General features: G+C 38.2%; 1 protein-coding gene across 9 annotated transcripts in view; it reads left to right on the top strand.

Moving 5' to 3' along the window:
- PSD3 (pleckstrin and Sec7 domain containing 3) overlaps positions 1–16,989 on the top strand; it is a 586,658-nt gene that overhangs the window by 523,851 nt on the left and 45,818 nt on the right. For all 9 annotated transcript variants that reach the window (XM_078069537.1, XM_078069538.1, XM_078069540.1 and 6 more), the window contains 2 exons: positions 3,251–3,408; positions 5,985–6,129. In XM_078069537.1, the coding sequence (XP_077925663.1) occupies positions 3,251–3,408; positions 5,985–6,129 (303 nt within the window). The remainder of the gene's footprint in view (positions 1–3,250; positions 3,409–5,984; positions 6,130–16,989) is intronic.

Genomic DNA, 16,989 nt, shown 5'->3' with positions numbered 1-16,989 from the left:
GTAGAAGAATGATAATAATCAGTGAAATAAGCTCCTAGGGAAGGTTAATGGAGGATTAGCCTTGAGCAGGCATCTTCTGTTTTTGGAAGAAAGAAAAGTGGTCACCAAATATGGTATTTATAGGGTATGTAAGCAGAAAGTTTTATATTTACAAGTTTGACCTTATAAAATACAAGATCAAACCATATGTTACTAAGAAATTATTATTAGAAACTATACCAGCTAGCATTTGAGTGGTTGCTATATGCTGTGAACACTGAGTTTAAGAAACAGTATCTCATTTAATTTCATCATACAGTTTGTGAAGAAAGTATTCTCACTACTTCTCAATCTTAGAAACTGAAGCTTAATAAGTTTAATTAACCCAAGGTCACGGAAACATTAAGTATCATATTGGAACTAGCTCCAGGGCACCTATGCTCTTAACCACAGTTGTGGTGGGTCAGGGGTGTTGAAGAGACTGGGGGATATTTGGCAGAATGCAACAAAGAAGTTGTCATGGATATGTGAAAGAATTGTTAGGTGGCACTGAGTGCAGCCATAGCTGGAGGCCGTAAGTCAGTGCTGGCACGCATCTGTGCACCTGGCACGCATCTGTGCACCTGGGTTGATTATTTCTAGCAGCAGCTAGCAGCCCAAGTGAATAATCATATTGGGGTGGGAATTTTTTCATTCCGAACTGGGTAGATGAGAATATTAAGGCATAGCCTAGCAAAAATTCCTAAATTCTGAGAATAAAAAGAAATCTCTATAAGATTCCTAACAGAAAATACAGTAATATGGGAAAAAAAATCAGACTAGCATTGGACATTTGTAAAACTGGAAGGTAGAAGACAATAGAATAGCATCTACAGATTACAGAGTAGAAGAGAACTGCAACCAAGACTTCTATACCTGTCAAAGAAAATGAAAAACATTTGGAAATAAAAACTAGAGTATATCATTCACCTGGAAAAAAAAAAATACTTGAAAGGAGAGAAAATAACCAAGGGATGAGAAAAAGGACCTCAAGATAGAAGAAAGAAAGTGAAGATAGAAGAAAGTGAGCAATTAAATCTAAAAGATAAGGAGAGACTCAGTGAACATGTAATGTAAGTGAAGTAAGGTTTCTTGAAACAGAAAATACATAATACAAGGTAATTTTAATAAGATTGCAGAAAAACATAATAAAGTATTTCAGCAAAGTTTAGGATTAATGAGAAGGAGGGAGGGAAGTTAAATTATTTTAAAAATCTTATCTTGTTGAGGTGGACTATTAGTAGAGAATTAGAACATTTTGATGGGAGAGAGAGCCTTTTAAGTTTCTATCTTATGTAACTAAGCACTACTGGATAAAGAACATTTTAAAATAATAAATAGCACATCATTTAAGGAAGAAAGCAGTCATAAGCCTAAATACATCAAACAACATAGCACGTAAAATGTGAAACAAAAACTATTAGAAATGCAAGGAGAGCTTAAAATACAATATAGTGAAAGAAAGAGGTCAGTATATTTGTCTCAAGAGGATAAACTTGTAGAAAAAATGATGCAGGAACATAGAGGGATTGAATCAATAAATATAAAAACACACATCCCTCAGAGAATATTATTTTTCTGTATGTCCATGGAACATTAACAAAAATCAAATATAGTTTGAAAACCTTAACAAATTTTGAAGAAATAGAACATTTTACAGAGTGCTATAAAATCTCTGGTCAGAAGCCAATAAAATTAGAAATATACAGTGATAAATAACTAAAACCTTAGGTACTTTAAACTTAAGAAACATACTATTTGACATGACTAAGCTCAAAGAAGAGATCAAAAAGTAAAGAAGAAACCAGAAAAACAAAGAACTAAGTTATCATCTTAAATTCAAACAGAAAACATAATCAAAAACTAGTGAGAAGGAATTAAAGTAAAAGGCAAAATCATGGACCTAGACATCAAAAATGACACAGGAATTTCTGGGCTGATCCCTGTGCAAATTCCAATATCCAGTGTGTTAGAGATCAGTATGTATGCAAATGGAGGTAACATATAAATTCTCCGAAAATAATTTTGGCCCTGGTCTTTTATCCCCACTCCCCATTATTTATCTGCTTCAGATTCCTGTATGGAGCTAAGTGGTTAAAATGAGTGGCTGTTCAGCTAATGCAGGGTTCTATTGTAGCATAATCATGAGGTTGGAGGGGAGCTCTACCTCTAGTTGATACCTCCTACTGGAAGGAGATTTGTGAATCTTTGGAATGCTAAATCACTAAGAAAAATCTCATTTAAAAAAGACAAGACCCCAAAATGTAACTAGATTACAGCTTTATGCATTAATGGGAATTGTAGAACAGATAGGTATAAATATATTGTATTTATTTTAAGATTTCTATTTTCTTTATTAGTCATACTGCTCTGGATAACTGTCATTGTCAACAGCAGTTCTTAATCTCTGAGGCTTAATAAAATAGACTTGTTGCAATTTAAAGTAGTAATGTCATCATTTAATATTATAAATTTGGGTAACCTTTATATTCCTGTTGGTATTTACTGTGTATTTTAGGTTTTCCTTACCTTTGTTTCTCAGCACTCTCACTGACTGATCATTAAGAATCAACAGTTTATTTCTGTTGATTTCTGACTCCGTTTGAATTAATAGCAATAGTACATTTGAATTGCTTGATTTGTGGAGGGGATGGGGGAAGGAAGGAGGAGGTATGAGAAAGTGTAATTGTTTTTTTGGAAATTTGTAAAACCAGACTGTGATAAGAAAATAGATAATGTCTTCCTTTTAGGATTTTTTTTACTAATTAGAAGGTAAGAGAAGTGTGTGCTTATGTGTGTTTTCTTTACAGAAATGCAAGTTTATTTAGCATCATGTCTGACAGATTACGGGAAGGGGAAAGAGGGGACCTTACACACTAGAAAACATCTTCTAAAACAGTTTGTAATGTCGACTATATTTAATTGCCTTCTTTGAAGTCCTTTTTTATTCTAATGGACCTGTGGAAACTACTAAATATAATAATATGATAATCAAATTTGCTTTAAATTTTCATTATTGTACTAGTTGGGATTTTTTTATTGTTATTTTGGAGGGAAGCCTTTATAAATTTAAAGAGTTGTTTTTACATCGTGTCACTTTTTTCATGCAACTTCATGGATTTTCTAATTTCTTTTAGTTTTAGGGGTTTTTTTTTACTTTCATAAAAAGAGAAGGTGAAATCTGAACAAGATCTTGTCTTAATTTTCTTTGTATCCATGTTTCCATCTGTAGGATGAATATAAACCAGAAAAGGCCCTGTCTGAAGAGGATTTGAAAAACGCCGTGAGTGTGCATCATGCGCTGGCATCCAAGGCCACAGACTATGAGAAGAAGCCGAATGTGCTTAAACTTAAAACTGCCGACTGGAGAGTCTTGCTTTTTCAAGCCCAGTATGTTTCATTGGTTTGGTTTGGTCTCATGGTTTGCATAGCACCACCTTATACCATGAAATAGGATCAGAGTCTTCAGGGGAATTTGAGTTGGATTCAAAGTCATTAACTGATTACATCAGAGAGACAACTGCCTAAGAAAACTAGAATTATAAATAGAAACCCTGAGTTCAAGTTTTTTGTTTGCTACAAAGTAGCCCTGTGACTTTGAATCAGCCACTTACCATCTCTAGAACTTAATATTTTTATGAATAAAATATAAGCATTGTGGTGTACAAGTTTTATCACACAATAAGTAAAATAGACATGGATTCAAATCACCATTTCCTAGCTCTTTGTCCTGACACGTAATTTAACCTCTCTGAACCTTAGCTTGTCACTACTGCAGATGATAATGTTTATCTCACAAGGTTCTTGTGAGAATTAAATGAGATCAAGTATATGAAATACTTCATATAGTGCCTGGCACACAGAAACTGTTCAGTAAATGTAGATTTCCATTTTGTTCCCTCTGTCTCTCTTCTCTCTTCCTTCTGAGCTCTAATAGTCTTTGATAAAACTAGAAGAAAAAGATAAAATTATATTGTGGGCAAGGAAATGGGATGGATTGCCAGTTTAATAAGGGGTCCACGACAGCCTTCAGATTAGAAGTGGAGCACTTCACACGGACAATTCTGGATCTGTGAAGTGAGAAACTGTGGATTTTCAGAACTGAGCCTCTAGAACAGGAATCTTTATAGGCGCACACATAGCATCAGTGTCTGTGGCAGTATTAATTCTTCACGGCATGCTTTCCACAGCCTGAGCTTGACTTCAGAATCACTCTCAACACAACACCACCAATTGACTTCAGTTGGCAGTGGTCTTAAGTTTTGACATCAAGATAGTGAACACAAGTATTGCTTGTTGATCGTAGCAATGTAAGATCAAAAAAAAAAGAAATAAGAACAACAGCAGGTACTCTGGTGGTTTACGAATGTTGAATTTGCGGAGGTATGAAATTGTTGACATCGGGTGAGGAGGAAGCTGTAAGGAAATCCAAGTTACACAGGATTTTTTTTAGTGTGGGAGTAAGATAGCTTTAACATCACAGAGGGAATCATAGCCAGATGTTAATTACAGCTATTAGTCATCAGAGTCCTTCAAAGTATTCTATTCTCCAACACTTTTTTTACTAAAATACCAAATACGATAACTAAGAAGCTCTAATTACTTCAGATAGAATTGATGCAGAAATCAGTGAATTAACAGAGCCAGAGAAATCAGATTAGAGAAGCATCTGGGGTGCAAAGAGTTGATTTCTAGTGTGGTCTCAGGTTAATGTGATTTCTCAGAGTAACCGGTAAAGGAAATTATTTTATGTGGGCTGACATTTTGTCCATCTTCTGTTTATTGATTATATATACATGGTGGATCAACTATCCTGGCTCATGACTATTTCTCCCATTCATTTATGAATTCACAAATATTGATAAGCGCTGTCAGTGCTGGTAGCTGCAAATATATGACATTTCAAGTTAGAAGTATGTTAATGACATCAGATGATTTTCACATCCTGTCAGGTAGATTTTTAACATCCTTTCGGGATATACCTTATGATGATTAATCTCACCTGGGTTAAGTGTACAATTCAATGATTTTTAGCAAATTTACAGAATTGTGCAGCCCTCACCACAGTCCAGTTTTGGAACACTTCTGTCACCCCAAAGAGATCCTCCATGACCATTTTGTAGTCACTCCCCGTTTTTACCCCCAACCCCAGACACCACTAATCTCCTTTCTGTCTCTATAGTATTGCCTTTACTGGACTTTTCATATACATGGAATCATATAATGATATATGACTGGCTTTTTTCACTTACTATAAAGTTTTGGGGGTTCACCATGTAGTAACATATCTGCACTTCATGCCTTTATTGCTGAGTAGTATTCCACTGTATGGATGTATGCCACATTTTTTTATTCATTCGCTAGTTGATAGACATTTGGATTGTTTCCCCTTTTGGACTCTTATGCTATGAACATTCACATACAAATCTTTTTGTGCCTATATGTTTTTATTTCTCTTGGGTATATACCTAGGAGTAGAATTGCTGGGTTATATGATAAATTTATAGTTAACTTTTCAAGAAACTAAAGCTGCTTTCCTAGTGGGTGTTCCCTTTTTTACATTCCTTTTAAGTTCTATCAATTTGTCCCTCAGTTGGATTTTAAAATTGAATTATGTGATTGGAAGAGATGAGTTAATTTTTTAATTAATTTTTGACTGAGCCTAGTATCAAAGTAGGGACTTAATATTTATTATCAAGTGATTTTGCTTTTTTTCCCCTTCTGTATCCTTGAAGGATAATCATAGCCTTATACTATAATGATCATAGGTTCCTGGGCCTCTTATTACCATGGTGATTGCTGTTGAAAATGTTAATCTCAGTGAAATTTTGTTAGGAATTAATTGTACCAAGAAAAATAAATAAATGATTTTATTTGCCTTTTTAAATTGGTAATGAGAAATGGGCAAGGTGTGATGCACTTAAGATAGAGAAATACCCTGATGTAAATTTATCTGTTTCTCATAGGAGTCCAGAGGAAATGCAAGGGTGGATAAGCAAAATTAATTGTGTTGCAGCTGTATTTTCTGCACCACCATTTCCAGCTGCCATTGGATCTCAGAAAAAGTTTAGTCGTCCACTTCTGCCTGCAACTACAACAAAATTGTCTCAGGTATGTCATTTTGATAGTGCTTTGACTTTGGGAAAAAGCCCTTTGTAAAATAATCTTATTAACATTTGATTGGAATAATACTCCACATTTTGGCAGCAAGGATGAGAACTTGCCTTGGAAGGTCTATTGTATAAATGGGGCAAAATGCAGTGTACTGGGTTTTACACTTCATATTGGAAGCTGACACAATTGAGTCATGGTTGGTAGGACACATACTTTGAATACGTTTCAAAAATTTATAGTAGTTACTACTCAGTCATATGGGACTAGATTACTTTGTTTTTATTTTTTTTTAATTGAAGTATAGTTGACACAGAGTGTTACATTAGTTTCAGTTGTACAGCATAGTGATTCAGTAAATCTCTTTGTTGTGCTGTGCTCACCACAAGTGTAGTATCATCTGTCCCCATGCACACTGTTACAATACCATTGACTATATGCCCTATGCTGTACTTTTCATCCCCATGACTTACTCATTCCATACCTGGAAACCTATGTCTCCTATTCTCTACTTCACCCATTTTGCCCATTCTCCACCCCTCCTCCCCTCTGGGAACTATTAGTCTGTTTTCTCTATTTATGGGTCTGTCTCTGCTTTTTCCTTATTTGTTGATTCATTTGTTTTGTTCTTTAGATTCCACATATAAGTGGAATTTTATGGTATTTGTCTTTTTCTGTATGACTTATTTCACTTAGCATTATACCCTCTTAGGTCTGTCCATGTTGTTGCAAATGGTGGCTTAGGTTTCTCGTTCTGTTTGTACTAACAGCTCATATTTAAAATGACTGGCTAGTGTTAGACGCCCTGGCTTGAAAACAAGCTAGCCAGCTATTTATTTATTTATTTAATGGAACTTTTCCCATATCTCAGGCTGTATTTTATGCTGGGGGCATGTAAGAATATTCCCAGGGATCCACTATCCACAGTACAGTGGGGCATAGACTTCCCTACCTCTTAGGGAGGACCATGTGGGTTTTCCTAGGTAATCAAGACAATGTACAGTAGAAGAACGGTATTGCAAATGTAGTCACCTAAGCTGCTCTCCTCTTGTCAGATCGATCTCTCTAAAGATCATATTTTATGTCCCTCTCTTCCTTAAAACTCTGTTCTAAGGACACTGTAAACAGACCCGTTTTGTCAATTTTAAACCTGTCTGCACTGCCCCTATTGCCATTGACTAGTTAAGGATTTTGGAAGCTACTTTGATGTCCATGTGAATTTCTTATTGGTGCAATAGTAGAAATAGTTTCATCTGGCTCTAGTCAACCAGGTGTTGATAATCACTGACTCCTCTGCCTACCTGATATCATGGATTATCACTGTGTTTATGTGCCTGTTACACTTGAGAGACTATTTTAGGCTCTGGAGACAGAAAGACAAATGAAACCCAGATACTCTTTGGATACAAAACATGCAAGTAAGTATAATACAGTTTGGTTAGAGTATAGGAAGGATACGTCCAGAGTGCTATGGGAATACAAGAAGGGACATTTAGCCTGGCTTGTAGGTGGAGGAGGAAGTTTGGTATCTACTATGAAACTTAAAGGATGAGTAGCAGTTAGATGTGATGTGGGAAGAGAAAATGATGCCGCAGAGGATCAAAAAGGCCCAGAAGAGAAAGCCCTGAGATGTGGAATCACATATAAAAGGCAAGATGCATTCTTCTGTAGAAGTAAGGCCAAATGATGAAAGGTCTTTTATGTCATGTATAGGATTTTGGATGCTTCACTGGTTCCCCAGCATCCTTAGGATAACAGTTTAAGCAAGTGACCAAATTTGTGCTGTAAAAATTACTTATGTTACAACAGGAAGAAAGTATTAGAGGAGGAAATACTAGAAGCAGAAAGCCTAATTTTAAAGGCATGGGAGGGGCGCCTGGGTGGCTCAGTCAGTTAAACATCTGCCTTCGGCTCAGGTCATGGTCCCAGGGTCCTGGGATCGAGCCCTGCTTCTCCCTCTCCTTCTGCCTGCAGCTCCCCCTGCTTATTCTCTCTCTCTCTCTCTTTCCCAAATAAATAAGTAAATCTTTAAAACAAATAAGATAAAAATAAAGGCAAGGGAAATAATGAGAGGAAAAATAACAAAGTTATTTGTAGAAGAGGTGGATAAAGTGGAAGTATTTGAGACATCTTGAAAGTGTGGAATGAGTGTTCTTAATGGCTCACTGAAGTAAAGGGATAAGGACTGTCATCTAGGCTTCGGCAGCTGGGGATTGTGCTGTCTGACTTGGCTTTTGTGACCTCACCATCTGGTTTTCATCCTGTTGCTTCTTCCTAGGGTTCTTTCCTGGGTCCTTTTCCTCTTTCTACTTCCAAATGTTGCGATGCTCAGTGCTCAGAAGGAGACCAAAATGGACACTTGAGAAACAGTTTTTCTGTTGTTAAGGAAAAACAGGGAGAATGTTGTGCCAGAAGAGGGGAGAAAGAGGAGAGACTATCAGATAAAATTAGTACAAAAAAATCTATGAAGTGGTAGGAGGTCATTGGGTCCCTTGGTGAGAGCAGTTTGCGGAGTGATGGGAAGAGAAGCCACATTAGTCTTCTTTGAGGAAGGATTGGAAAGTAGTAAGGAAGTGGAGGAAGGGAATACATACAAGACTTGCCATGAGCTTATAAAAAATAGACTAGTGGTAAGAAGAGAAGAGACATGGTTTAATGAAAGATTCTTTTGGTTTTCTTAATTTGTAATTATTATTAACATGAATTGGATACTCCCCATGTAAGCATTACTATTACTATGTAGTTCATAGACTACAAAAAAAAAAAAAAAAAACTTAAGAATAGAAAGGACTGGGCTAGCTCACTTTACAAGGCAGAATGGCATTTAATTTTCAAGGATAACAAATATTCTAAGAGAACAGGTCATCTTATTGATGACTAGAAAGGATGTTAGCAGAATTCTCCATCTACCCACCTGAACTGTGACCTCTTAAAGCAAATGCATTCCCCCACTTTAATTTTGGGTACTTGAAATAAACAGTAAACCACATTATATAAGGTACGAGAAGAGAAAACAACTGAACAACTAACTAGAGGCAACAAATACCTTCAGAAGTTGGGTTTTGTTCTGTTAATTTCACGAGGGATTTTACAGTACTTATTTTTCAATAGATTGGTCTTTCTCACAATCATTCTTATGAAAGATCCAGGAGAAAGGTGAGTTGAAGTTTGAAAGGATAGAGCAACTTACAAGCTTTAACTTGTTCTTTCCTTACTATGGATCTACATTTCTATTTACTTTCTACTTTAAAAATGTACTTCTGGGGGCGCCTGGGTGGCTCAGTCGTTAAGCGTCTGCCTTCGGCTCGGGTCATGATCCCAGGGTCCTGGCATCGAGCCCCACATCAGGCTCCCTGCTCAGTGGGAAGCCTGCTTCTCCCTCTCCCACTCCCCCTGCTTGTGTTCCCTCTCTCACTGTCTCTCTCTGTCAAATAAATAAAAATCTTTAAAAAAAAAAAGAAATGTACTTCTGTTCTATTTATTTATGGGCTATATTTTAGTAAGTCACTAGCACATGAAAATGAATGTGTTTCTCTATTTGTATATTTTTTTACCATGAGACCAGGCAAGCAAGCACCTTTTTCAAGGCAAAATCTCTTATTTTAAACAAACGTCTTACACTGGAACTAAAAATAGGATGCATAAAATTTTTAATATTTTTCCTCATTTTGAACATAAATCCACAAAGATACACAAAAAAAAAAACCAAACCCTGCTTATGTAATGTGATCAAAATGATGGACTTAGGATTTTAAATAAGGCAGTAACCAAAAAGAAGCATACTCCTTTGTCACATAAGACAAGATGACCAAGTCCTTACAGGAATTTAATTACCTTGTAAAAAAAAAAAAAAATAAGATGTTTTCCTCCTCCACAAATAAATCACCAAGCCTTTGTGGGCCTCAGTTTTCCAACTGGAAATTGAGGAGATTGTTCTAGAATGTTTTTAAGGTTCTTTCACTAGCTCTGTATTTTTTGCCCAGGTCATTGTATTTGTTTACTTAAAAATGAAGATGTTTTGCCTTTTGTTTGTTTGTTTGTTTGTTTGTTTTGGGTTTTTTTGTTTGTTTTTTAAAAGATTTTATTTTTATTTATTTGACAGAGAGAGAGAAACAGCGAGAGAGGGAACACAAGCAGAGGGAGCAGGAGAGGGAGAAGCAGGCTTCTTGCTGAGCAGGGAGCCTGATGTGGGGCTGGATCCCAGGACCCCGGGATCATGACCTGAGCCGAAGGCAGATGCTTAACGACTGAGCCACCCAGGCACCCCGATGTTTTGCCTTTGAGAGTAGTAAGACAATTTAGAAATAAATATGTAAAACGAAGCATGGGATAAAGAATAGATTAGAAAGAGGAAGAGAAGAGTTAGTCCACACACAGCCTGTGCAGTATGTGGAGTACCCTCCACATCATATAGAGACTCCTGTGGGGATATCTTTGGAGGAGTCATAGTGTCCCTTCAGTGAATCCTGGGATACATGTCTAGATGCACCCACAAGTTTTCCAGTACCTTGAAGACTAGTCCTCTTCATTTAGCGCTGGCATTGCCAACCTAGGCACAACTGCCATTTTAGCCTAGATAGTTCTTTGTTGTGAGGGTTGTCCTTTGAATTGTAGGATGTTTAGCAATATCACCAGCCTCTACCCACCAGATACCAGTATCATCCCCCTAGTTGTGACAACCAAAAATGTCGCCAGACATTGCCAAATATCCTGTGGGGTCAAAACCCACCCCACTGCTACCTGCTGCTATTGAGAAGTACTGAATTAGCCCAGCCATCTTTCCTTTCTCCACACATGCACAGCCTGGCTATGACTCCCCTAAATGCCAGAACCACTTGGATAATTTTAGTTTACAAAATGCATGGATAACAATGTGAGTACCGTACTGGAAAAAAACTTAGTAGTGTTAGGAAAAAATTAAACATTCAATTTAAGAGATTGTTTGGTGCTTTTAAAGACATACTGTTCATCATCACCCTGTCATTCGCAGGCTTTTCTTTAATTTTTTCTTGTCTTCTATCCAAAACATATTAGCCTTCATTATTAAAATTGATAATTGTCAGTGCAGTGTGGTTCTTTCTGAACAACTCTGCTGTGTAGGAGTCATCTTCAGTTGTTTTCATGGCAGTGTTGCCAAGGCACATTTTTCTTCTTCTTTTAGGGGTAGAGAGACTAGTTTGAAAATTTAAGTTTTGTTTCTCCTTCTGGTACAGTACTCTAAACTTAGGATTTCATGGTTGGCCCTCTTCAGGATCTATTCAGGACCTCCCTTTCTACTCATCAAAGTAGTCATTTTCAGGCTTTAATGTGTACAAGAATGATCTGGGGACTTGTTGAAAGTGCACATGTCCCAGCATCCCCACCCCAGGTTAATGAGGTCCAGGTCAGGGGCCCGGGAACATGAATGTTTTAAGACATACCAGGTGTCCAGCCTGCAAGCAGTGCAGATCATACTTAAAGGGACTGCACTGTACTCCCTACAATCCCTACCCTCTCTTTCACTACTTCTTTGGAGACGTGTGAAACTGAACTGGGCTCTTGGGCTAGTTCAGCAATAGAAATTGACAAGAGGCCAAATGCGAGTTTCAGGCAAGGCTTTATTGGGGCTTATGCTTGAGCACTGGCGAGCCCCTCAGCCTGACTTCCCTGAGGCAAGGTTAGGGAGAGCTTTTAAAAGAAAGTTGGGTGGAAAAAGGGTCCTGTGTAAGGATGTATAGGCAAGGGTTTATTAGCACCTACGCATTTAAAATTCATGCTTCTTTGGGGCGGAGCAAGATGGCGGAGGAGTAGGAGACCTGGATTTCGTCTGGTCTCAGGAATTCAGCTGGATAGGGATCAAACCATTCTGAACACCTACGAACTCAACAGGAGATCAAAGAAAAGAATAGCAACAACTCTGAACAGAAAAGCGACCACTTTCAGGAAGGTAGGACGTGCGGAGAAGTGAATCTGAGGCGATATTTGGGAAGATAGACGGCGGGGAGAGGGGGCCTCCGTAGGCCGCTTCTGGCAAGTGATAGAGGCCAGGAGCACAAAATCGGAACTTTTAGAAGTCAGCTCCGCTGAGGGACGTCACTCCAGTGGCTAAACGGGGGGTGGAACCCTCGTGGGACAGTGTGGTCTCAGGACCCTTGGGGTCACAGAAAGACCGGGGGTGGCTGAGTGTGGCAGAGCTCCTGGGTATCGGAGCGGGGAAGCCGGCTGCAGAGACAGAGCTGAGGCGCGGGCTCTCAGCTCAGGGTTGCCATATACTGTGATCCGCGGCACAGCCGGGCCACTGCTCCTCCAGCAGGGACCTAACAAGCAGCAGATCCAGGGAGACTCCCCTTCCTCCCCGGGGAGGAGTGGCGCAGGAGCACACCACAGGGATCTGCTGGGTTTGGAGACTCCACACCGAGTCGGGTGCCAGACATAGAAACGTTCAGTCAAAGGCCGGGTGAGCACAGAGTGCAGCCGGAGACGGGGGAGACGGGACTGATTGACTGCTTTTCTCTGGGGGCTCACTGAGGAGTGGGGCCCCGAGTTCTCGGCTCCTCTGGGGCGGAGATTGAGAGGCCGACATTTTCACTCTCATCCTCCAAAGCTGTACGGAAAGCTTGCAGGAAAAAAAAAGCTCCTGAGAGCAAACCCAAGCAGATTACTTAGCCTACACCTGGCAAGGGCGGGGCAATTCCGCCTCCCTCAAAGACATTTGGGAACCATGGCAACAGGCCCCTCCCGCCGAATATCAGCAAAAACTGCCAGCCAAGACCAAGTTTATCGATCAATGAGAACAGCAGAACTCCAGCGCTAGGGGAATACTGCACATAGAATCCATGGCTTTTTTACCATGATTCTTTAGTCTTTCAATGTTTTTTTTTTTTTTTTAACTTTTTTTTTTTGAATTTTTCTTTTTCCCTTTTTCAACCAACATCTTATCAATCCCTTTTTTAAAAATCATTTTTAATTTTTAAAGTCATATTCTATCCCTTCATAGTAGCTACCCTTATTTTTGGCATATATATATAAGTTGTTCGCTCTTTAAAATTGTGAGATACAGTTTCTTCTAACAGATCAGAATATACCCTAAATCTCTAGTGTATGGCTTTGTTCTAGTCTCCTGCCTGATCACATTCTCTCCCTTTTTTTTTTTTTTAATCCTCTTCTTTCTTTTTTCAAACAACTTCTTACCAATTCCTTTTATAAAATTTTTTATACTTTTCATCTTTACAGTCATATTCCATCCCTTCATCATATCAACCCTTATTTTTGTACATATATAAGTTTTTCTTTCTTTAAAGTTTTGGGAGGCACTTTCTTCTAACAAACCAAAATACACCCAAAATCTAGTGTGTGGCACTGATCTATGCACCAGCCTGATCATATTTGATCATATTCTGGGTTTTTTTGTTTTGTTCTATATTTGTTTGTTTTTATCTTTTTCTTTTTCTTTCTTTTTCTTTATTTCCCTTTCTTTTCCCCAGCTTCAGGTCTTTTCTGATTGGTTTAGAGTATATTTTCTGGGGACGTTGTTACCCTGTTAGCATTTTGTTCTCTCATTAATCTGTTCCCCTCTGAACAAAATGACAAGACGGAAAAAAATCACCTCAACAAATAGAACAAGAGGTAGTACCGACTGCCAGGGACCTACTCAATACAGACATTAGTACGATGTTGGATCTAGAGTTCAGAATCATCACTTTAAAGATACTAGCTGGGCTTGAAAAAAGCATGGAAGGTATTAGAGAAACCCTTTCTGGAGAAATAAAAGAACTAAAATCTAACCAAGTCGAAATCAAAAAGACTATTAATGAGGTGCAATCAAAAATGGGGGCGCTAACTGCTAGGATAAATGAGGCAGAAGAGAGAATCAGTGATATAGAAGACCAAATGATGGAAAATAAAGAAGCTGAGAAAAAGAGAGATAAACAACTACTGGATCACGAGGGCAGAATTCGAGAGATAAGCGATACCATAAGACGAAACAACATTAGAATAATTGGGATCCCAGAAGAAGAAGAAAGAGAGAGGGCCAGAAGGTATATTGGAGCAAATTATAGCAGAGAACTTCCCTAATTTGGGGAAGGAAACAGGCATCAAAATCCAGGAGGCACAGAGAACCCCTCTCAAAATCAATAAAAATAGTTCAACACCCCAACATCTAATAGTAAAACTTACAAGTCTCAGAGACAAAGAGAAAATCCTGAAAGCAGCTCGGGACAAGAGATCTGTAACCGACAATGGTAGAAACATTAGACTGGCAACAGACCTATCCACAGAGACCTGGCAGGCCAGAAAGGACGGGCATGATATATTCAGAGCACTAAATGAGAAAAATATGCACCCAAGAATACTAACCCAGCGAGGCTGTCACTGAAAATAGAAGGAAAGATAAAAAGCTTCCAGGACAAACAAAAACTAAAAGAATTTGCAAACACGAAACCAGCCCTACAAGAAATATTGAAAGGGGTCCTCTAAGCAAAGAGAGAGCCTAAAAGCAACATAGACCAGAAAGGAACACAGACAATATACAGTAACAGTCACCTTACAGGCAATACAATGGCACTAAATTCCTATCTTTCAGTAGTTACCCTGAATGTAAGTGGGCTAAATGCCCCAATCAAAAGACACAGGCTATCAGATTGGATTAAAAAACAAGACCCATCGATATGCTGTCTGCAAGAGACTCATTTTAGACCCAAAGACACCCCCAGATTGAAAGTGAGGGGGTAGAAAACCATTTACCATGCTAATGGACACCAAAAGAAAGCTGGGGTGGCAATCCTTAACATCAGACAAATTAGATTTTAAACCAAAGACTGTAATAAGAGATGAGGAAGGACACCATATCCTACTTAAAGGGTCTACTCCAACAAGAAGATCTAACAATTGTAAATATCTATGCCCCTAAGATGGAAGCGGCCAATTATATAAGGCAATTAATAACAAAGCAAAGAAACATATTGACAACAATACAGTAATAGTGGGGGACTTTAACACCCCCCTCACTGAAATGGACAGATCATCTAAGCAAAAGATCAACAAGGAAATAAAGACTTTAATTGACACACTGGACCAAATGGACTTCACAGACATATTCAGAACATTCCATCCCAAAGCAACAGAATACACATTCTTCTCTAGTGCCCATGGAACATTCTCCAAAATAGATCACATCCTAGGTCACAAATCAGGTCTCAACTGGTACCAAAAGATTGGGATCATTCCCTGCCTATTTTCAGACCACAATGCTTTGAAACTAGAACTCAATCACAAGAGGAAAATCAGAAAGAACTCAAATACATGGAGGCTAAAGAGCATCCTACTAAAGAATGAATGGGTCAACCAGGAAATTAAAGAAGAATTTAAAAAATTCATGGAGACCAATGAAAATGAAAACACAACTATTCAAAATCTTTGGGATGCAGCAAAGGCAGTCCTAAGAGGAAAATATATAGCGATACAAGCCTTTCTCAAGAAACAAAAAAGGTGTCAAATACACAACCTAACCCTACACCTAAAGGAGCTAGAGAAAAAACAGCAAATAAGGCCTAAACCAGCAGGAGAAGAGAAATAATAAAGATCAGAGCAGAAATCAATGAAATAGAAACCAAAAGAATAGTAGAACAGATCAACAATTCGTTCTTTGAAAGAATTAACAAGATTGATAAACCCCTGGCCAGACTTATCAAAAAGAAAAGAGAAAGGACCCAAATCAACAAAATCATGAATGAAAGAGGAGAGATCACAACCAACACCAAAGAAATACAAACAATTATAAGAACATATTATGAGCAACTCTATGCCAGCAAATTAGATAACCTGGAAGAAACGGATGCATTCCTAGAGATGTATCAACTACCAAAACTGAACCAGGAAAAAATAGAAAACCTGAACAGACCTATAACCACTAAGGAAATTGAAGCAGTCATCAAAAATCTCCCAAGAAACAAGAGCCCAGGGCCAGATGGCTTCCCGGGGGAATTCTACCAAACATTTAAAGAATTAATACCTATTCTTCTGAAACTGTTCCAAAAAATAGAAATGGAAGGAAAACTTCCAAACTCGTTCTGTGAGGCCACCATTACCTTGATCCCAAAACCAGACAAAGACCCCATCCAAAAGGAGAATTACAGACCAATATCCTTGATGAACATGGATGCAAAAATACTCACCAAAATACTAGCCAGTAGGATCCAGCAGTACATTAAAAGGATTATTCACCACGACCAAGTGGGATTTATCCCTGGGCTGCAAGGTTAGTTCAACATCCACAAATCAATCAACGTGATACAATACATTAACAAAAGAAAGAACAAGAACCATATGATCCTCTCAATAGATGCAGAAAAAGCATTTGACAAAGTACAGCATCCTTTCTTGATCAAAACTCTTCAGAGTATAAGCATAGAGGGTACATACCTCAATATCACAAAAGCCATTTATGAAAAACCTACAGCGAATATCATTCTAAATGGGGAAAAACTGAGAGCTTTCCCCCTAAGGTCAGGAACACGGCAGGGATGTCCACTATCACCACTGCTATTCAACATAGTATTAGAAGTCCTAGCCACAGCAATTAGACAACAAAACGAAATAAAAGGCATCCATATCAGCAAAGAAGAAGTCAAACTCTCACTCTTTGCAGATGATATGAAACTTTATGTGGAAAACCCCAAAGACTCCATCCCAAAACTGCTAGAACTCATACAGGAATTCAGTTAAGTGGCAGGATATAAAATCAATGCACAGAAATCAGTGGCATTCCTATACACCAACAACAAGACAGAACAAAGAGAAATTAAGGAGTCAATCCCATTTACAATTGCACCCAAAACCATAAGATACCTAGGAATACATCTAACCAAAGAGGCAAAGGAT

This window comes from Halichoerus grypus, chromosome 3 (genome assembly GCF_964656455.1).
Source record: "Halichoerus grypus chromosome 3, mHalGry1.hap1.1, whole genome shotgun sequence".
In the NCBI taxonomy this organism is placed as follows: Eukaryota; Metazoa; Chordata; class Mammalia; order Carnivora; family Phocidae; genus Halichoerus; species Halichoerus grypus.
This window is presented reverse-complemented; position numbering and strand designations above follow the sequence as displayed.